The 23,056-nt window shown below is 50.6% G+C and overlaps 1 protein-coding gene across 2 annotated transcripts; it reads right to left on the bottom strand.

Annotated features, from left to right (window-relative positions):
• Positions 1-9,775: 9,775 nt before the first annotated feature.
• ARMH4 (armadillo like helical domain containing 4) lies at positions 9,776-23,023 on the bottom strand. Of its 2 annotated transcripts, none has more exons than XM_078858682.1 (5): positions 21,727-23,023; positions 18,241-18,531; positions 15,965-15,996; positions 13,754-13,888; positions 9,776-12,023 (listed from the first exon to the last, which is right to left on the bottom strand). In XM_078858682.1, the coding sequence occupies exons 1-5, from the start codon at positions 23,015-23,017 to the stop codon at positions 11,955-11,957; spliced, it is 1,818 nt and encodes a 605-aa protein (XP_078714808.1). In that variant the 5' UTR covers positions 23,018-23,023; the 3' UTR covers positions 9,776-11,954. The 2 variants fall into 2 exon arrangements, with proteins under 2 accessions (XP_078714808.1, XP_078714809.1); XM_078858683.1 differs by having other exon boundaries at positions 9,776-12,020.
• Positions 23,024-23,056: the final 33 nt, after the last annotated feature.

Genomic DNA, 23,056 nt, shown 5'->3' with positions numbered 1-23,056 from the left:
GCAGGGTACATCAACAACAAGCGCCAATCGCAACTAAGTGGCGGTGACGTCACCACGGAGCTTGTGCCAGGCTAGGTGCACGTCGAGGCCACGTGTTAAGTGCCGAACGCCCGCCGGCAGGAGGTCACGGGGCAGACTCAGCAGGTGCCACGGGTCGACTGACTGAGATGACTGCTGGCCGATGCACCACCTGTGCCCCCCACTGTGCAGGGTACACGCACTCACCCACACACACCCACACACTCGTACCCACACACACTTACACACACGTACCCACACACACTTACCCACACACACCCACACACACGTACCCACACACACCCACACACACGTACCCACACACACTTACACACACACACCCACACACACTTACCCACACACACCCACACACACGTACCCACACACACACGTACCCACACACACGTACCCACACACACGCAGCTTAATCCGAGTGCTGTAGTTGACGTTGCCTGCTCTTGGTGTCCCACGCGCCCCGCCCCGGCTCACACACGACGCACATTCATAGACGGGCGCGGCAATGAGCACTTGGGCTTTAATAAAACATTCAAGCGTCAATGCCCGGTGACATCACCGGAGTGCTCAAAACAAACAGCGAGCTGCACGTGGCACAATTAGCTCGGTGGCGAAGAGGACGCGGGCGCGTGGAATCCATCCCTCTGTTGGTGCGTCGGTGCAGCAGCAGCAGCGATGCGTTCGTGAGCTAAATCCCAACGCTGAGAGGTCTGCTGCTCGCCACGTGGCTTCGGCAGAGTGAGAGAGTTGGCGTCGTTTTGTCGTTCCTGCTGCGTTGGAGGAGCGCAGATGGCAGTGCTTTTACTGGTCCGTAGTTTGGGTTGTATGGCCAGAGTGGGGCACTACTTTGGCTTGCCTTTAATTTTCCATTTTGCGCGGCCCCCGTCACACAGTGGCTTGTCTTTCAGCTTCCTTCAGGAATGGAAATGTTTACTTCATGAACGGAAACTGAAAGACAAACCAACGCGTGACCGCGGCCATGCAACCCGAACTACGGCCCAGACAGGCGAGTAAACCACCGTAGTCTGTGAGAATGAAGGCAGTAGATTCGTCATGGATAATTCTGCTGCTGATCATAATAATCACGAACTGGCCTATGATGGGGGTTGTTTAACCCGGAGTTCTATAGTGGGGCGAGCAACCCTGTCAACAATGAACGTTGAGTCAACGGTTCAAAACACGTGCCGACGTTGTCTTCACGTCGCATATTTACCGGGCGTTGCGAATGTGCGACGGCGGAGAGCATAGACGTGGGAGCATAGCAGTTCGGTACAAAGATGGCATCTTCTGCACTGCCCTCTGCCGTCCAACACGTGGCCCTATGCCAAGCTGTTTTGTGCATGGCCGTCAACCCACTGCGTGTTTGTTACTCGACACGAGAGGCAATGGAGACCCAGGAGTCTGTGTGTCAAGGGAGACCCGTACGTTGCACTTCTTTCGCACCGTACGTAGCCAACCGTGCGAATCGCAGGTGCTGGACGATATAAAGAACGTGCGGCAAACAGGATCAACACAATGTTAAACAACGCAGAGTACATTTGCATCATTACATACCTGTCAACCCGTACGATTTAACCCGTATTCCTGTACAGGGAAATCTGGTTTTGAGGTCCATACGGCGTACAGGCGTTGCAATGCGGGCAGTTTTAGTTTTTGTCTATTTGTGTTTCTTCCTTGTGATGGGACTTTGTAGGATGAACGTTGAGATTTATACGGGGCACGGGGTGATCAATGAGATCTGAATCGGCCTGTAATAAGGTAGGGCGCTGGTAAAGGGTTCACAGGTATGTAATTAAAACACAACTTATCGCATATTCACTTGCAATCGTAGTGTCCGAATATTCGCAGCGCATCGATTAAGTGATTCGCATTACTGAATCGATGAATGTGAGTGTCTGAGCTCACGGCTCATCCGTGGAATCGCTCGTCGCGTGGATTCGCGTAAATGTTGTAGGTAATGGGTTCGCGTGATCCCTCCGGTCAGGAGTGGCCGCTACATTTAAGACAAATCTGAAACTAAATAACACATTCTTGAATGGGAACGCGACACTGTGACTCGCGATAACGAATCGATCCGAAGCTCGTGGGCGTTACGGGATCGGGGGGGGGGGTCTCAGTCGTTGCACCTGTGAAGGCTCTATACCGGTCCGTCAGCCTTTAGTCAACAACATCAGCCACTCGGGCAAACTGTGAACCGGTTTCGACGTTGTGAGTCTCATCAGCAGAGCGTGGCCCGTCACAGCGCGCACCCCCCCACCTCCCCGTGTTGTGCCGCTCAAAAGAGGAGAAGCGACCTCACCCCAACCTCCTCCTGGCTTCGTGCGCGTTTCGCTGCGAGCGAACAACGGCCCAGGTGGAGGAGGAGGGGGGGGCCTCGAGCAGAGGTTCAGCTCAGGGAGTGGCAAGTTGCCTCGTAAATATCTCTCTCTCTCGTCGTGGGAGACATTCAAGCCCAGCGGGTTTGTTCACATTCATCGCTCAGGGGAGTGGCAGGAGTTGCTGCTGCTGCTGTTTCTATTCCCTGAGTATACAGCAGTGATGCGTGTGTGTATATGTATGTTGGACTTCTTTCGCGCCGTACGTAGCGGAGGTGCGGGTAGACGAGTTGAAATTACCACCCGCGAATGAATGGGGATGGGCAGCTTGTGACATAATTCATTGCTGCCCTTTGTCAATTCAATTCTGGATGAAGGTCTTTTCACACCGTGTCGGTCATTTGACCATATAAGAATAGGTTTTACCCCGTCTGGCAATACAGCAGGCGTTAAAATGTTAGAACACCAAACAGAAACCTTTTGCGAGGAATCATGTCTGCATTAACCACGTATACCTGTGGTGAACATGCAAACAAAAAAAAGCATGCTCTGATAGTATATGCATTGTCTTTGAAACTGATTGGTCCACACCAGAGACATCTTTCTTTTGAGCCTCGTCTCAAACAGTGTTAGACCAGAGGACGCCAATAGGCGAACAGCACAAAGACAATTTTGATATTGGCAAGGGAGTTCCCATGACATTTGACCATACTTCACCATATTGGTCAGTGCCGCCTTGTGAATGGGGTAGAAGCAGTGGCGCAGTTGTTAGCACGCTGCGCTTCTAAACATCGCGACCCGAGTTCGATTTCCCGCTCATGGCCAACACCGGTGACGAATATCTTAATCGGCCCTAGGCCTCCCCTAGGTCGACTCCATTAACTTAATAATGATCAAAATGTGTTAACGTGTCCACTGCTGTCATTATTACTGAGCGCAAAGTTGGCGCCCACTTTATCTACTCTGGGAGGGATGGTGGCGGTCAGTTGACCCTGGAAATGTTTCGGTCCTGGCCACCAAAGGGACACCTTGTCGCCATGGGCGTCACGGCCACGTCACTCGTTCCTGTGAATGCCACGCGAGCGTTTGTTCCGGAGGTCGGGCGCTCGGAGCAGACGCGCCGCGAGTGAGATTCGTATCTGCGGCCAACGCCGTGGAAGCTCCTGCACGGAGCTGGTTTGAGCAGACCTGAGCTCCGCTGTTCGCTTATCAGGGCGCCAGGGCTAAAGTGCACGCATTACATTACCGGTACCATTACTCCATCTGCTATGCAAGGCTAGGTTTAATATCGATTTTTATTTCATTTTTAAAATGCCAAATCATTTCCTCCCCACCTCCCCCAACATTCTCGTGTCGTGTCCCAGGCGCACGCATTCAATCATACGAAAAATTATTGTTTGTGTCCTGATGCCCCCTCCTATGTGGAATAACGTTCTCTTACTTTTTTTAAAAGTAAATCTTTCCCAGATTAATTTGAATGATCAGTTAAATATTCGTTACTTGATAAAATATGTAATTGCTTTTCGATAATAGCATATTCTACAGCCAGCTTATATATAAGCTCCAAGCTTGGCAGTGTCTCATTCTTCACCTGAAGACGGCTGCTTGCGTTGTAGCCGAAACGTCGTGAGAATTATTTTATTATGTTTTATTTTTATTATTTTATTACTTCCCTTCTACGTGACTTTACCGAAAGAACCAAGAAGATGAATATGTTCTTGTTTTACTCTTTGGTTCTTTTGGTAAAGTCACGTAAAAAGAGAAAATTAATTTTGATTTAAAGCTTTCGTGACTGCAGGGATTCATCTTCTTGGTTCTTTCGGTAAAGTCACGTAGAAGGGAAATAATAAAATAATAAATAATAAAACATTATAAAATACAATTCTCACGACGTTTCGGCCACAACGCAAGCAGCCGTCCTCAGGTGAAGAACAGGGCTGTCGGAAAGACAGCGTCTGGCCGAAACGTCGTGAGAATTGTATTTTATTATGTTTTATTATTATTTTATTTTTTTCCCTTCTACGTGACTTTACCGAAAGAACCAAGAAGATGAATCCCTGCAGTCACGAAATCTTTAAATAGAAATGTAACCGCTCCACCTTATTCAGCGACCTTTCCGTAAATTCTTCGGTTTTTTGCCCCTCGCCTCGGCCATGGATTTTATAAAAGTAGCCATCCTCATGTGAAGAACAGGTCTGTCGGAAAGACAGCGTCTGAATGAGAGAAAATAAAAAGAGAAAATAATAATAAATTATGTTCTTGTTTGTTGAATTCTTTAACTTGTCACGAGTCTTGATATCGCGTTCCCACTGTTAATGTACTTTGTGTTATTTGCAAAATAGAAGAATTCAAAATAAAGTTTTTAAACGTAATAAATATCTGAACACGTGGGTCTGCGGATGGAAATATACGTGAGTCATCAGTGCAGAGTCATGGACGTCATTCACCTTGGGGAAAATGTCAATGGATTTATTCCTGCAGCAATTCACTTTCCACTTAATGGCCCATGCACTTTCTGATTTATCCACGGACGTTCACCAGACCGCGCTGATCACGATCACCCCGCTTCTAACACTCGCACTGTGTCCCCTACTGAATAATAATACCCTTCAAACTCGATTTTGTGAATGGTCGTATTGATTATGAAATCAATTTGAATCATCTTCTCACAGATGGCTACACAATGGACCGAATATACATTTTTCAGTCACTTAATCTGCCTATTCTCAGCAAAACCCCTCCTTTCTGGAAAAGTAGATTTTGCGGGTAAAATAAATCATTCCAGCCCTTCTCAATTGACTAATGGATGAAGGCCTCCCCATGCCATGCCGGTCATAAGTGTGTTATTTGACCTTACTTCATCACACTGATCACTGAGAGTTGCTAAGAGTGTTGGGTGGGTGGGGGGACGAAACTTTTCCCGATAACAATTGCCGCTGAAGTTAGCCCTGGCTGGGAATCGATCTCGGGTGATGGGTTGACATAGCAGCGTACTAACCATTGCACCACCGCTCCCACCTCTGTGCGAGTTATCAAGATTCTTTATTTTTTCTCTCTCTCCAGGATACCGCCCTCGTTTTAAATCGTGCGATGGCGCGCGCCACTGCCGTGCGGAGGGGGCGCCAGGCCAAAGTAACCCGATCACGTGCTCCTCCCGCACGCAAGCAGATGGTCAGATCGCTGGATATGCCGCCGAGATGCAGCCGCTCCTGGTTTCTGTCAGCATGGCCACGGGGGTTAATGTTTGTTGATCTTCCCCCGCACCTACCATTAGCACGGTTTGCTACGTACAAATTGAAAGTGGCCGGCCACATGCAAGGTTGTTATTTGTATTCTATTCCCCCCAACTCTTGCTAAGGTCCGCATTTGCTTTGTGCTGGTGGGATTAGCGCTTTGGTGCGCGCGGCTTTTGTCAGGGATGCATCCCGCACGCACGTGTACGGGAATCTTTAACAATGGAATCATGATTTACATGTTGGGCTTGGAATGCTTCGAAAAACTCGTCCGATTATGCTGGAGAGTCCGGTGAAATGAGAGAAATCGTCACAAATGTACCGGTAGAAAGCGCACATATACTCTACTGTAGAGCCATGAAGGCGTTCGATGATGGTGATGATGATGGTGATGATGATGGTGATGATGATGGTGATGATGATGGTGATGATGATGGTGATGATGATGGTGATGATGATGGTGATGATGATGGTGATGATGATGGTGATGATGATGGTGATGATGATGGTGATGATGATGGTGATGATGATGGTGATGATGATGGTGATGATGATGGTGATGATAAGAGCAGAGAGGTCGCGTGCATCAGGGCCTCATCTGCGTGTCGTGTACAGCACCACGTGGGGAGCAGGGCAGCTGTTTAATAGATAGGATCGTGGTTCAGACTAAGAAGAGACTTCATGCATGAGCAGAGGAGGTATTTTTAGTCTAGACGAGAAAAAGGCCAAGGGAGTCTGTAATGTCTGGTAAAGTTAATTGGCTAATGACCTAAACCTCACGCGGCTACGGGAGGAACTGGTATCAATCAGCACGGAATAACATAAGTGGTACCAATTTACTTATGCAGCCATAGACGGTGAATTTGATAACCTGTCCAACGACTATTGCAAATTTACAGCCCAGCATCAATCCACTGCTGCGTGAAGACATCCCCACACCATGTCAGTAATGAGGGTTGTTTGACCATACTTCACCACTCTGGTCAGTGTGGGTTGGTGAAAGGGGGGAACCCCAGGATCACTCGCCGCCGACATTACCTAACAGCTGGAGAATCCAACTCGGGTGGCTGTGCTCACAGCACAAGTGCACTCACCGCTGCGACACTGCTGCCCGTTAACGTCAGAGGAGCGAATGTTTTTTTGAGCACAATGCCCTTGAAGGACAGAGGCGCGCGCTTTGGCGAGACGCTGTTTAAAGATTTAGACACCCGGTGGGGGCCGAGGGGGGGGGCGGGTCGCCTGCTGGCCAAGAGCCACCCATTACATCACCTCGACTGTTACACTGGCCCACCGGGGACCTTCACAGTGCCGGGGAGAGTGTGTGGTGTGTGGAGGTCACTTAGAACTTTTGTGAGCACCCCTACGGTGTGCGGTGGTACGACCCGTGGGTGAGAGTGGGTTGTGCCACGGCTCTGCCCATTATGCCGCGTGGGGGGATCCGACTCATCACGGCAATGCCAAATGATTTAGGACGCTGCTGAATCTGCAGTCATTGGTGCAGATGCATTTTCAAAGTCGTCGCATTCACGAGGATGGTTCTGTTTAATGTAACTATTTGCAGAAACATCTATTAGTAATATTTAAAAAATCCGTTTACGGCCTCACCATGCCGTTTCTTTCACGGGAGTTGTTTGACCATATACTTTACCATCAAACTCGCCAGTAAAGGTTGGTGATAGAGGGCCCAGGAACGGTTCAAGATATCACTCACAACTGATGTTATAACCGTGGACGGGAATCAAACTCATGTTCATGACGCAGTGTTGACACCGCTGCGCCACCGCCGCGCCACCGCCGCGCCACCGCCGCGTCTCTCCCCAAAGACTGACTGAATTGATTTGTTTTTGGTACGGGAGTGAAGCTATACGGGAGCCATAACGCAAAGTTGTCGACGGAGAGGAGGTGAAGAGGAGGAGTCTGGGGTGCGGTGCGGGAGCGGACTGCAGTGAAACGATGCCGCTGCTGTTCCGTCCGGCTCCTCCAATCTCGCTCGACTCCACCACCAGAAGCCAGTGGGATTAACGCAAAGAAACCACGAATATAACGGTGCTATTTGAAACGTGTAAACTAAATACGCTGCCATATTTGGAGGGTCCACAGTCTAAACGTAGTTGACACGCATTAATTTCAAAGTGTTGAGCGGCATTGTGGTGTCATTAATCCTCTTGGTGTTCAAGTGTTCTTGTCGTTTTTGTTTCTTCCATGCCAGTCTCGACCATCATCTCCCATGAGGAGGACACGGGGCTGCTGTTTGGCCCGTTAGGCAAACTGCCTTATAGGGAAAGTGGCGTTCGTGAGCATCTCTTGAGGTGGCGCAGTACGCGAGTCGGCGGTCTCCGTGACCGCGTGACTGGGCGCCTTTGTCTCCGAAGTCCCGATGCTCAAAACAACACCACGGTACAGATTACTCATGGTTTTCGGTTGAGTCGACCTAGATGAGGCACAGGCTAAGGTTAAAATATCGATTGCCATGTCACTGGCACTTTCAACATCGGCATTCGGGATTGTCGCAGTGGGTAACACACTGCACTATGAACCTGGAGATCCGAGTTCGATTCCCAACCACAACTGCTATCGGTGGCGATCGATGTCTCAAACGGTCCCGGGAACTCACCGTCTACCAACCTACATTGGCCAGCGTGACGACGTCTAACACAGCCCCCGTGAAACACGAGGAGGCCTTCATCCACCAATGGATTGACAAAGTACTGTCATTTTTACTATTATTCAGATTTGAAGCACAGGTGAAATATACCGTAAAAAAAGACCACAGATTAAACATTATCACACTCGCACAGACATCATTATCATACACAGACATCACACACACCACCCACATGTACACACACACAGACATCATCACCCACACCACCCACATGTACACACACGCAGACATAATCACACTCACACATACATCATTATCATACACAGACATCACACATCACCCACATGTACACACACACAGACATCATCACACACACACACACCACCCACATGTACACACAGCCCAGGCATGGGCAGTTGAGTCACCGCAGTGTTCTCAGACGCGCGCACGAGAGTGGCAACGGTTTTATTGACATCAATTGTGTTTATTCGTGGGGGGTTTTGTTTTCTTACAAATCAACGTTGCCTGTCTTACACAAGTAACCCCCTTTACGCGCAACCGAACGAAGAGACGGAAAACGACGCCACACGTTACAAACGACCACGCGACGGGGAACAGGCGGACGCCACTGTCAAGCCAACGCTATTTGCGGCAACTGTACGAATAACGGCACACACCTACGATGTCGTCGTCAACAACAACAACAAAAACTACCATCAGATTAAAAGCCTACGCAAGCTTCCGTTCCAATGTTGGATTTAAAGCACGTGCTGAACACATCCCCCACCAGCGGCGCTGGTTCAACACCGTGGCCATCCGCCGTGGTAGTCGCTCGGCTGAGCTCCGACCACTCGGTGGGTGGATGACTGTGATAGTTGTCTCGTGGGGCTAGGCTGGACCCCACAAAAGTAACGTGGAATTTTCACCACCGACGCGCAGCTGGAAAAGGGGAAGACGACTGTTGACCAGCCCGCGAAGTTGAATAAATAAAGTTCGCACAAAACGTACAAAATACTGGGACGTCTCGTGGTGTGGCTCGTGTCAACGCTGTCTACTTTATGGTGGATGCGGCCTTGACAGCAAATAAGTTGCTTAAGATGGTCTCTATTGTGCCTGGAATTTATTCCTGTTTTTGTGACTTAAATATATGCAACGAGGGCACATTCTATTGAAAATGTGCGTGAAAATGTACCACTTTGATTCTAAACTACGATGACGGTGATCATGAAAATATCTCAATGCTGCAAATAATAGAGATGCCCGCACGGCGCACCGTCGCCGTCAAGTTTGCACTTCATTTGAAACGTTCGCGTCGAGTCGCAACTTCTTGAATGCCATTTGCCGCGGCCCACGCGGCTCCGCTTTGGGCACTTCGTGACCCAGCCTGGTCGCCGCACTCATTGAGTCTCTAGGCATTGGCGGTTGTGCCGTGTAGCGCCTGTCCGATGTGTTTCCCGATTGTTCCACGCGGTTTTGGGGCGCCACGGTGGCTAGGAGATGTTAACTATCTCGCCTGGTATGCAGGAGGTCCTGGGTTCGATCCTGACTGCCTGCTGTATATTTGGAGTTTGAATGTTCTTCCCGTGGTCGCGTGGATTTTTCTCCAGGTCCAACCAGGTTTTCCCTCCACATTTAGAAACATGAGTTTAGAGTATATGGGCTGCTACGAATTTCCACGGGATAAGCCACTTCGGTGAGCTATCATTTGTGGCCAGGTCGCTACTGAAAAAGAGCTAAATAGCTCAGTGGGCCTTGCCTGGTAAAATAACAAAGAGTTTAGTTTTTTTAGTTGTGGGGCTCCTGAAGCTTCTACCAGCATGTGGAGCGAAACGTCGGACATAATGCAAAAACAAAACACGCGGTACGACCCACGAAACACAGCGGGCAGCTGTTGATTCTCTGTTAATTCTAAGCAATGCGCAGTGTGCACGGTGTGCGTTCATTGATGGTGAGATTAAGGAGCCTGATACGGGCTTGCTGGTTCTTGGCAAAAAGTCTGACCTTGCAACAGTAACAGTTTACAGTTCTGAGAATACAAGATAAATCCTTGCTAAGGGAGGAGTGATTAATTCGTACCCTGCTTTCACAGTCTACAGAGGGCCCGTTCAGGCACATTTTGTTCATCACAAGTTATTTGTTTTAGAATTCCTTTGGGTGCTGTGTGAGTTTTTCGCTGTTGAAGTTGCGATTGTTAGCCTCGCGTGCCAGTGTGTGCCCGGAGGGGGGTTTGCGCTGTGGGCGGGTTTTGTCTCTCTGATGTGGCCTCATTAAAGCCCAGCATTGAGCTCCGATGAAGATCCCGTTTCCCTGAAAAAGTCACATTTTAGAAGTGCCGAAAAAAATAACTGCTTTGGCTTACCAAATTCTCTCTACATTTCAACCGTTGTGTGACTCCCAGCCACATCTAACATCAGTGGCGAGTGATTTCTGAACTTATCGTGGACCCCCCCCCTTCTCCCCCCCTTGCCAACCTGCACTGACCGGCATGGCGAAGTAAGATCATATAGACCCCATGATCAACACGGTGTGTGGAAACCTTCATCCAGCGGCGGATTAACAAAGGACTGATTATTATTATTCTAATAAATGGAAATCCTCGGCCTGTGTCACAAAAATTCTACCCTTCCTTAATATCTCTTAGCAGCATTCCTTCCTCTGTGCCACATTGTAAACACAATAGGCCGCCCATCGGAATTGTTTCCCATTGGTTGTGTCTGGCTTCAATGCCCTCAATTAAAATAAGATTAAAAGCAAATCCCAGTAATCCACAGCGTAATTAAAAAGCACAGAAGGGACGCTTGGAGCCAGCGGCTGGCGGGGTCACCTGGGCACAATGTCGCTGGAGCATGACCATTGGGGCGATCGGGCACAGACCGAGGACCCACGGAGGAAAAGGGACCCGCACCCCCCATTGTGACGTCATTAAGCCTTTTCAGCCAAGGCGATGATGTCACGCGCCACGTGCACGCCTCGCGACGACGTCGGCACGTGCAAACATCGTCTCGCGGTGCCACAGGCGCCGCCGGCCGTGTGACTTCGCCTCATTCGGAATCGTAATATGTATTTATGCTGGAGGAATCCGATGAGCTATGAAACCATTTTTTTCACAGATGCCCTGTAGTAATCAACTCCACAGCAACGATTCTAATAGCACGGCGCCTGCGACTCTGATTGGTCATCGGCAGTCATCTTAAACTCACCAGCGGCAGGCTTAAAGTTACCGCGTGGTTGCGTCTCCCCCCCCCCCCCCTCGTGTCTCAGTTAAAAGGTTAAAGGTGCGGCCCTAAATCGAACCTATATGACCAGGCTTGCGGTGCGGTGCGCTCACCACTGCGCCATCGCTCAGCCACCCTCTCACCCTCCACGCACAGACGCAGAGATTCCCCATCGGTCGTCAGAGACAGCTGGGGGAAACGTTATGCAAGTGATCTCTTACAGCAGGCACGGCACGACCGCCTTTGTATCCCCACAGATGTATTTGCGCACGGCACCAAATTGTGTCTCGGTCCGCCCGTGGTAACGCGCTCATTTACTTTCATTCTCTCGCGCGGTTCGCTGCGTTCCGTGTGTTGGGACGCGCTTGAGAGTTGACGGTGCGCCCACCGTCACGCGTGTGGTGGAGAGGAGTGCGGAGCGAACATGTGTGTGTGCGTGTGCGTGCGTGTGTGTGCGGTCCGTGGTGACGTCACCGCCACCGAGTGGCGCCTGGCGGTTGTTGTTGTTGTTGTTGTTTGCGGTCCGGGGAGTGTGGAGTCCGGCCCAGGTTGTTTAGAATTCCTCCTCGCTGCTGCCGGCCAGCAGCATCATGCGATCCTGAGTGCCGGCGGTGTCGCTCTTCTGTGGCAAATGCGCGCGTGCACAGGGCATCACCAGGCCCAATCGGGCTCACTGCTCTCTGAAACCGCTTACCAGCTCGCTCTACGGCAAACCCTCTCAGATTCATGTTGATTTATACCGGAGGAATCCGATGAGCTATGAGGTTATTTTTCACAGATGTCCAGTAAGACATCCTCTCGAAGCTGGACTCGGCGGCCGGTGGCGGCATTGGCCGTGACGCTTTCTGGACGTTCAATATGCAACATATAGTTCGCAGCGCACATGTGAAATGTACAGCCCGTTTGTGAATCAACTGCTGTATGAGAGCCTACGCCTTGTGGGCCGTGAGAGATATTGGAGCATACTTCACCACGCTGGTCAGCGATGGCTGGTGAAGGTTCGCGGGGTGTGGGAGTTGAGAACAATGGACTTCCCTGCACTGCCCTCGACTGCCCTCCACGGCTGACTGCCCCACGACGCTTAACGGGCGAGATGCGATGAGATTCGGGCGCATTGCGATGCTCCAGTGAGCGCGACGCGGCAGCTAAATCTGTTCACGGGCGAACGCGAACCGTCGGTGGAAACTCCACATTCACGTGACGGTCGCTCGCCTCTCCTTGACGTAACCACTTGCGATTGCTTACCACGTGTCGCAGCCTCTACACCGTGGCACTTGTTTCACCCACCTCATGCAACCTCGGACATGGAGTAAACATGTCCGACGTTGCATGGCGAGGCCTTCACCCAGCAATGCGTTGACACGGGGCTGTGTTTTCACTGCGGATGTGGTGTCATGTTCTTTAACAAGTTTAAAAATAGTAGAAAAATCCAGGTGAACTGGACCGGGTACATAACCCGGAGGCGCCTTGCCCACAGCTGCTGGGCGGATGAGTGAGAACGCGGTGACCTCACCCTGCTGCTCCACGTGGAGCCGTGGCGTTGTGTGGGGTGGGGAGGGAGCCACAGGGAGGGCAGCTCGCCTCGCACCCACTACATACGATGCAGTCAAATGCGAACTGCGCCTGACGTCGTTAGGTCTCGCGAGCTAAGCAGGCTTCAGCCTGGACAGTTGCTCCGATGGGCGAGCGCTGTGCATTGTGCACGTGCACAAAAGGGCTCGGTAGCCGGTAGCATTTATGCAGCCGTGGCTGTCACTTGGCTGTGAAGAGTACAGAGGGGCCGTGTCACGTCCTCAGCACTTGATAGAAACTCAAAAACAACTGCAGCGTCAATAGCAGTGGGGAGTCTGACGAGGGTCATGAACATATGGTAGGTGTGAGGAATGTTGGCTCAGTGGGGGCGCTAGGCAAAAGTAAACCCAGCAACACGTCAGGGCCTCCAAGTGACTCAAACGGCCACGAATTCATGAGAAAAAAAAAATCAAATGAAAAGCTCCAATTAAAATCCTAATACGCGTATAAAGGCAATGAACATTTTAAAAGCTCCAATAAATGTCTCTGATCGCTACGTTGTCTGTATCTCTCTGCTCTCATAAACCTCCACACGTAGCTCTTGTTTACGCCTCTCTCAATTCACTAGATCTCTAACTCTTGTTCATCTCCCTTCTCTCATCTCACTGCATCTATATCTCTTACCTATAATCGTTTCTGTCATCTCAAAAGAAGCCATTATTTTCGTATCAATTGAAAGGGGAGTGGGCGGGGGGGGCACCACAAATATTGTTTGTTTCGGGGCCCCGAGAGTGCCAGAGCACCGCCGAGGTTTTAGAGCAGCCACCTCGAGCTCCTCACCTGCGGTCGCCTCTTGACGCTGCGTCGCCACCGCCGCGTGGCCGCGGCCCGCAGGCCGTACACGGCCAGCAGCATGAAGGCGGCGGCAGCCACGCCGATTCCCACCGGCACGAGCAGCCCCGACATGCAGCCCACCTGCCGGAGGGTACGGGGCCACGCGGGAGTCTCAGCCTCGCACCCACAGCTGCAGCCAGGCAGTGGTCGTGCCGTGGTGGGCATTGAGTCCTGGTGCACCAAACGCAATTCCTCTCCCCCCACTACCCCCACAGCTGTCCGATTTTCCTTCCTCTCCGTAGCCCCTCACCTCTGTCCCCCGCCCCTCGTGGCCTCTCGGCTCCGGTGCAGTTGCACCGCCTGCACACTCGGTAGCTACGTCACTGCGGTCAGGGTTAGAGGAAGCCGCCAAGCAAACCGGGAATTTGCCCTGAAATTGGGCAACCTGTGTCATGAGATGGGGCAATTCTCATTCAGAACTTTCATAGCCTCGTGCATTACCCCACCTTGGAGACTGTCCTGCTGGGATGTGATGTCACGGAAATAATTGTGAGATCAATTCAAGTGACTTTTACCCACCACACTGAAGTCAAACTGAACATGTTAATGATCAGAGCTGGATTTCTTTCTAAACTAAGTGAAAAATCCACCATTATTTTAGGATGTTGTAAGCAGGTCTTTGTGACATAACTGAATCGATAAACTCGCTACACCTGAGAGACAAGTTTAATCACAGGTGGTCGCTTGGATTCGAACCCAGGATCCGAACCCCAGGACCCCTGAGTCACTCGGCCACCTCACTTTGCAGTGCTTCTATAACTTCAGTTCCCGGCCGATCTCCACATGTCCACCAACCACCAGGTGCATACACATGGGAAACAGCCAACAGCACATGGTGGGGGTGGGGTTAAGTTGTGCTGGCAGAAGGCGGTGCAACAACATCCATTGTTGTGCTGTACTTCTAGGCTCCCGTATCTATGCTCCCCGCCTTCATCAACCACCGCCGATAGAAGCAGCGTGGTGAATTATTGCCGTGGTGAAACAACTCCAAAGAGCCACACGGTGCGGGCAGCTCCTCATCGAGCAGTATATTGACAAGGGATCGTATTGTTATCGGTAACCTCCAATGACAATGGAACATGCGGATCGGAGTATTGCAACCCCGCGGGGGATTGAGACTCATGAAATAATAATAATAATTACATCAAATAGCGATTTTTATCAAGGACATCAAAGCGCTGTACAGGACACATCAGCAGCAGGCAGTCGGCATAAAAATAATATTTTAAAGATATTTATTAAATTTACGACAAATGTATTAAGCGGAGGGGTGTAAAGAGGTTTTTAGGGCTCTGCTGAGAGTAGCGAGCAGCGCCCCCTGCTGCCGCATGTGCCTCGCTACGAGTGGCCACACCGGGCGGAGAGGCGGGGAGGGGTGGTTGGGAGGCAAAAACGGGAGGACCCGGAGAAAAATCCAGGTGACCAACGGGGAGAACGTGCAAAATCATATATATATAGACGTCAGGGTCGAGGATCGAACCCACGTCCTCCTGTATACGTGGCGAGATGTTAACTATCTCGCCACCGTGACGCCCCAATATAGAAGGAAATACCAGAGCCCTATCACCAAATCACCCGCAATGCGCACAATCTTGTCAGATCCTGAGAAGTTAAGCAGGGTTGAGCCTGGATAGTGTTTGGATCGGTCACCACCACGTGCACGCGGTTTGTCTCCAGCACTCGCAGGGCTACGCGGTGGGCGTCTCCCACATCCAGATTCAACAACACAAACAGGTGTCGATCTGCGTGTACAAAAGCACTCGGCCTTGTCCATGCTGCCACCTTTGCCAGCCCGCACAGAACATCTACAATCCCAACCCAGAGTTTCTTCCTCAGTTTTAATTAATCTAACAAGTCCACGTTCTTCTCGGGTACGAGGTGGTATTGGTGGATGTGAGATGGGTGGGTGTTAGCTGGTGGAGGTAGGCAAGTGATGACGGAACGATGGATGAGTGTGAGTGAGCTGGGTATCAGGGCCACTGGTGAAAACTGTTGATGGCTTAGATGGAGTGGCTTGGCCATGGAGGAGGGAGGCTAGAACAAGGTGGTGGGAAATGTCGGTGTGTGTTAGCTGGTTGTGGGAAGTACTGGGAAGGAGGCTTTTGGTCGCCACTCACTGCTGCCAGTTCTCAGGAGTGCGCGTCTCGCGTGCCTTACCTTACTGCGCAGCTCCCGAACCCAGCTCTTTACTGCAAAATATACAACAAAAAGTGAAACATTTCGCATACTGTTCCCATCGCTCATACCAAGGCCAAACATTGCAGGCAGACGCAACCAGGTCAGCAGCTGACAACGAGGAAAGTTCTTGAATCCATAATACAGGGGTTTTTTTGGGTTAGATCGCGTAAACATATACATGTGTCGTTAAACCCGCCACCACCCGACACAGCCAACTAGTAAGGGTTGTCACGTAAACAGAACATGCCAATGCATCACTAGTACAGCACACTGGTGTGTTGGAGAGCCAAGCCACAACATTTACAATTGGTCGCGAAAGCCTTACACGTGTTATTCTTGAATCCCCCCGGCCTCTGTCCACCCAGCAGTACAAATGGGCACAACGACAGTGAGTCGGTCGTCAAGTGGGCATGTGGTGAGTTACTGCCAGCTCTTTCAGGATATCTAACCAGTGAGGATGAGCAGACCCAACGTATTCTCGAGTAGCTCTCCAGAGCTCCATCTCGTGGAGGCCCTTCTGCCATCAGTGGCGTGAGCAAGCAATTGCAGGGCTGCACCTTTATCATTCTTTTCAGCGTACAAGGTCAGTCTACATATTATCAGTTGTCAATCACTACAGTCAGCATCGTCTGTGCGTACTGGCTTAGGCCACGACGCGCGTGTGTGTGTGGCTAAAATTACCCTCGTTAGGATGGGTCATCCAATTTCAATAGATGCAGATCCACGGAGATGTTTATTGGAGAAGGGAAAGTGGTCGTGGTGCGAGCGTACGTGTCGAAAAATACGTTTGCATCAGCGTGAAACCGACACTTTTGTACCGTACTGTGGAATTATGTGCCGCAAATGTGCCAACATTTTCGCTCGCCGGCTAAAGGCTGCCAAATGGCGACGAGCCCTGCCCCATTGTTCATTTAATCAGGAAGACATTTTGATGTCTAAACATCCCCCAGCCCATGACGAAATCACCCAGAATGCACCCGACCTCGGAAGCTAAGCAGGTTTGAGCCTGGATAGTGCTTGGATGGGTGACCACCAGAGAGCAGTGCAGCAGAACCAATCGCCGTACTCCACTTATACACTCCCAACGTCTATGCGCCCCGCCCTCACCAACATGCACTGACCAGCTTGGTGAAGTATGCTCAACCAGCCCCCCACAACCTGCGTAGTGTGGGGAGGCGCTCGTCCAGCAGTCGATTGGCAAAAGAGCTGTACAAGTGCATACAGATTACCCAGATTTTCTTGATGCTGCCAAAAGAACAAAACCTACAGCACGTAACCCTATAGAGGAGGTAATCCTATAGAGGAGGTAACCCGATCTATCCCATGGCCTTCAGAGACATCCCCGTTATTTTTGACCCCGGTGCAAGTCAATTGCTTGGCAGCGCCACCATAAGTGCCTCTGTGTAGTAGAAGGAGAACAAAAGGGTGAGCAGTGTTTATTTCCATTCAGCATTCGTTATTTTAGACATAGGCTTAGTCTGGCAAAAGACAACGTGGGATTTTAGTCGTGTTGTAGTCCTCTTAGTTGAGTTGAATAAAGCAGCCAAACATTTGGCCCACTCTCAGTTATTACACGTGTATGTGTGCGCAATTTGTTAACTACCTCGCCTGGTATACAGGAGGTCGTGGGTTCGATCCCGACGCTAACGCCTGTATATTCGGAGTTTGCATGATCTCCCCGTGATGGTCGCGTGGATTTTTCTCCACGTTTATAAAAATGCGTATAGAAGTTTTGGCTGCAATAAATTTCCACGTGATAATCCACTTTGTTGAGCTATAATGTGTGTGGCCAAGTCGCTTCTGAAAAAGAGCTACATAGCTCAGTGGGCCTTACCGGGTAAAATAAAAAAACACTGTTTTATAGTTTATGTTACTGAGGTCAGCCACTCGGTGAATATTTGGCATACACATTCAGTACCGTATAGCCAATCACCATTGTTGGTCTACCTGCCGTGCACCCACGTTACCGTGGCTGTTATATACAGGATGCTTCAAAAATTTTTTAACACTTCCGAGAATTTGCAACAATACCACAAGAAATGTGCCTCCGGGCTCTGGATACCACCTGGAGAAGATTCCAGACACGTGTTGACAATGATGGCGAACAAGTGGAGACTCTTTGACTTTTTGAAGCTATCAACATACATTTGTTATTATGTCACAGTGTATTATCCGTTCTTTTCCGCATTAAAAACGATAGTCCCATATAAGTGTTAACATTTTTTTGAAGCACCCTGTAAAGAGCCCGCACTTACTGACGTATCCGTGGGGTCCGTGCATGGGGTTTCCCCTCGGGGCCCCCCCGCGGGGGTAGGGGACCTCCACCAGGAGCCCCTCGCCGCCCCCCTCCTGCAGACCGGCCCGCCTTCTCCCCGGCCTGCCCGCCGGTCCCGCCGGTCCGCCCGCCTCCGCGGGCGCCGCGTGCTCCACCTGCCCAGGCTGACCCTTCGCTTCCGCTGGCCCGGCTTGAGCACCGCGAGCCGATGGACTTGGTCGACTCGCTTTGTCCGGCTGCCACGTGTTGCTCTGCAGCACTTGTGTCGGCGCTAGAGGCACACGCACGGAGTACTGTCACCACGCACTGCTCCGATCTTTCTTGGGTGGAGTGCGAGGACAGTGATTAGTGCGCGGCACTGCCATCTCCACAAGCAGGGCCTGAGCTAGGAGGGTGCTTGGTTGGGCCCTGGGCCAACAAATGTCACTTTGGCACCATCCAAGTTCACTATCCTCAGTGGTACATGACCTGTTTTATACGTATGATCTGTAATTAGCTACTTTTGGGATAGAAAGTGTAGGTATAATGCCAATTTTCATCGACACCCTCTGCCACCTAACAGGGCCAATAAAATTGAGTTGTCACGTGGGTAAATATTCCAAATGATTTGTTTTTTTCAGCAAACCGGAATGTTGAAAAGCATTTCAAAAAATTGTAAATTTTAAAATTTGCCAAAAAACATGTACCCTTCTTCACCAACCCACCCTGACCAGTGTGGTGAAGTATGGCCAACAAACCCTCAACATTGACGTGGAGTGAGGAGGCCTTCATTTGTGGATTGATAATGGCTGGAATTTAATAGTTTTTGTTGCCTTGATATTAAAAGTTTGCTTTGTGTTTTGTTGCAGATTTAAAGACTTTCCAATTGTTTTTATCTTTAATTCTGCCCACAGGATAAACTGTAGTTTTACAGACGTTTGTAGTTTTCCAGTTGTTTTATTCTCTGTGTATTCTGTTAAGTGCCGTTGGATACCTCACATTGAAGGGCACTGCACTAGCTTCAAGCAAGGGGAGCAGTGGCACAGTGGTTGGCACACTGACAACTTGAGTTCTGGCCGAGGCTAACCTATGTGGCGAGTGACACCCGAACCAGTGTTTCTCAACCCTCACAAGTCCCGGTGAAGTATGGTCATACAAATCCCCTGACCAGCGCAGACATGTGGAGGCGTTCTTGCGAGACTGCTGGTAGATTTAGGTGACTTGTAAGAGGCCTTCACTAGCATTGGATGGGTTATGGGGCCGTCCATAAATCACGTCACGCGATTTTGGACGATTTTTTACCCCCCCCCCTCGTCACACGGCGTCACAAAAAGTCAGACCGCCCCCTCAAATATGACGTCACAAAGCTCTGCCCCCCCCCCCCTCTCAAAATATAAAATATGCTTCAAATCGCTTTAAACTATTGTCATTGTAGTGCGTATTTAATGTGGCGCTGCACTTTGATGTTGTAGGAGAGAACATTTCTCACCCTCCCCCCCTCGTCACACATCGTCACAAATGTCTGACCCCCCCTCCCCCCAGGTGCGTGACGTCATTTATGGACGGCCCCTATGGCTTACAGACCTCCGTCCCCTATATGTAGCTACTCACCTTTACGGGTGTATATCGAGAGCAGTGGCTTGCTGATAAGTGCATTATACCGAATTCATAGTTCATCTCTGCATCGATTCCTGTCCGTATGCATCAGGAGTAATTGGTTTCATGTATGGCGGGATCGTCCCCAATGTTGACTTGGGCTACGTACGAGTCGGAGTCATAAGGGGAGAGTTATAAAAACACCTTCATGGGCCACAGGAGGAGGATAATCGCTGCGTGGAATACAATGGAGCAGCGGAGGTTAGGACAGGATTTCACATTTGCATTTTACAAGGACATTCTGTTGAGCATCAGCATATCTGACCAATTCATGTCCCTTCACCAACTCGCACTGACTATCGTGGCGAAGAATGGTCAAGCCGCCTCAAAGACTGATAATGTGCAAAGGCCGTCATGAAGCAGTGGATTTACAAAAATGATTGTGAGTTATTATATAGCAAAATAACCCATTCCTTACGCTTACAAGGTAAGGAATAATCAGCCAAAAACTTCCATTGGACAGTTTGACAATACAGTAAATGCATCTAAAACGAATTACACATGTGTATAGGATGAATATGATGTTCATATTTACATGTGTGTGCGACAAAGCAAAGATGGGTGCTGTATGACTAAATACTGTTTACAAATTAAACTGCATTTGCAGCTCCGTGTGATTAATGAGTGTGCAACCATGGCACACTTTGACCCTGATGCGTGTGCCAATGACTTTGGATCCGATGAGGTGTCGGCGTGTGGATCCTGCTGATAGGAAAGGTAGAGTTTATACATTTACAGGCACACACCGAATGTGACGACGCTCACAACGCAGAGAAAATATAATTTAGTAAACCGGCAACGCACGCCTTCCCTTTTAATGACGACAAAGGGCTTCTTTTTAACGCACAGCGGTGCGACTAAATCTGCATTGTGTTGGCACTGGCACAAGGACACGCTGCCCCCCCCCCCGAGCTCTGTACGCCAGCTGGGAACCAGCATTGATTGGCACTCAACAAAACGAGACATTGTCGGAAAGAACAAACCATTGTATCATGAAAAAACCCCGCACGTGTCTGCGCGTGTGGATCACTGCCATTCTGAGCTTCTGCGGACACACGTATTCTTGTATTTTCTGTTTAACACATGATATATATTTACGATACATTGAGTATAATATCAAGTTACGAGGTAACGAAAAACTGCCACGCTTCTTTTAATAATGTACAGCCCTTTGTCAATCCACTGCTGGGTGAGGGCCTCGTCAGACCGTGTCGATCATTGGGATTGTTTTTTAAAAAATCATACTTCACCACACCAGTCAGTGTGGTGAAGTTTGACCTGGCACCGGTTCATATATCACGCGCCACTGATGTTAACCGTGACTGGGAATGAAACTCAGCAGGTTACCAGGTTCAGAGCACAGCGACTTAAGCACTGTGCCACCACTCCACTCCCAAATTATTGTTCCAGGCAAAACAGGTATCCAGGTGGGAAGAGAATGGAATGGCAGTGCCAGTGTTGCCTCAAATAAAAACAAGTACACGTATCCAAAAAAAAACATTCACTCTCAACACTCTCTTTTGCGTTGGTATATTTGGCCGAATTCATTTTAAGGAGTATTCCATTTACATATCAAACACAAAACACGCATCGTGCGTTCATGCGTGACTGTAGTTGTAGCTCAAACTATAACCTCATTTACTCAATAATAAAACATCTGTACAAAGAGTGTGTGTGCATATTACAGGCGGCCTCTACTAACCGCCATACCCACTATCAATGCTATGACATTATGAGAAACATGTTCATAGATTTTGGGGATTATTTTTGCTCCTAAAAACACATTTCACCCCAAAAATATCTATTCCTCCTGGTTTTCCTTGACAGTCACCTGCAGCGGTCGTGAGGTTGAGCCCGGCATCCGTGCTGCCTGAGACGTCACCCTTGGTGATGTCTCCGTGCCTCGAAGTTTCGTTGAGCTCCGTCTCCCTGCCGGGCTCGTCGTCGTCGTCACCTCCTCCTCCTCCACCAGGGGCACTTTCGTTCACCCCGAGCCCCCACGAGGTGGCTTTGTGCAGGCGCTTTGTCGAGTCCGCCTCAGCTGTGACCCCTCCGTGCTTGTCAGAGACGGCAGCCGCCTCCGTGGTGTCTAAGGCGTTGGGCTGGGTTTGTGGATCAACGCCGGACGGCACTTCGCGTGTGGAGTCACTCGCGTTCGAGTCATGGTGACCCGCGGGGTCTTCAACCTTCTCATCATCGCCACCTGCAGAGTCCAGCATCTCTTCACGTCCACCTTCGGGGTCTTCAAACTTCACATTTCCATCTGCGGCGCTGTCAAGCTCCACATCGCCTGCAGGGATTTCAGCATCGTCTTCATCGTCATCTGCTTGATCCTCAACCTTTGGATCACTCCTTACAGGGTCCTCTTCCTTCCAGTTATCATCTGCAGGATCCTCTGCCTCCTGGCGATTGGCAGCCAGGTCTACAGCTTCCTGTTCACCACCTGCTCGCTCCTCCAGGGCGAGACCACGAGTGAGGGCTTCTTCAGACCACAGCTTCTTCTCGCCTTGTGGTTTATCATAATCCACGACGTCTGCTCCTTCGCCGTCACCTTGATCCACGTCGTCCGCACCGTCCTGCGCTGCTCGTTTTTCCTCTCCCTCGCCGCGCTCGCCCCTCACTTGCACGCCATCCTCCTCCTCCTCGTCGTCTTCGTCTTCATCCTCTTCTGCGTCTCCGAAGCCCCAGTAGTTGAGGCCGGGGAAGTGCTCCTCGGGAAAGTCGACCGGCGCCAGAGACTCGAGCCACCGCCTCGCCCTGGAGTGGAGAACTCGCGAGGCCCCACCGCCGTCACCGCCACCACCGCCACCACCGCCACGGCCACCCACCACGGCAGTCGTCCTCACATCGGTGCCCCGCGCCTCGGCGCAAGCAGCGATCACATCGCGTCCACTCACCCCGGTCGCCGACGCCGTCACCGCGGTGCCCAGGTCCAGCCGACCCTGCTGCCCCCCCGCGTCTTGAGCGGCGTACAGGCGCTGGCCGGGGCAGCCTCGTGCGCCCTTGGAGGCCCGCGGGGACGACCCCGTTGTGGAGGTCGGCCTGGACCAAGACGGGCCACTGAGGACCAATATCAGCATCAGCGTGGCGGCCAGGAATCCGCTCGCTCCCACAGCTCGCATGGCCGATGATGGACAGACAGCGGAATGATCGTTGTTATT

The sequence above is a fragment of the Lampetra fluviatilis genome, chromosome 7, assembly GCF_964198595.1.
Source record: "Lampetra fluviatilis chromosome 7, kcLamFluv1.1, whole genome shotgun sequence".
NCBI classification, from domain to species: domain Eukaryota; kingdom Metazoa; phylum Chordata; class Hyperoartia; order Petromyzontiformes; family Petromyzontidae; genus Lampetra; species Lampetra fluviatilis.
This window is presented reverse-complemented; position numbering and strand designations above follow the sequence as displayed.

Excerpts from the sequence above, each read along its gene's own strand:
- ARMH4 (XM_078858682.1), bottom strand. The coding sequence starts at position 23,017 with ATGCGAGCTGTGGGAGCGAGCGGATTCCTGGCCGCCACGCTGATGCTG. Across the intron at positions 15,997-18,240 it reads CGGACCCCACGGATACGTCA|TAAAGAGCTGGGTTCGGGAG; the intron begins GTAAGTGCGGGC and ends TATATTTTGCAG. Across the intron at positions 12,024-13,753 it reads GCGTCAAGAGGCGACCGCAG|AAGAGCGACACCGCCGGCAC; the intron begins GTGAGGAGCTCG and ends CATTTGCCACAG.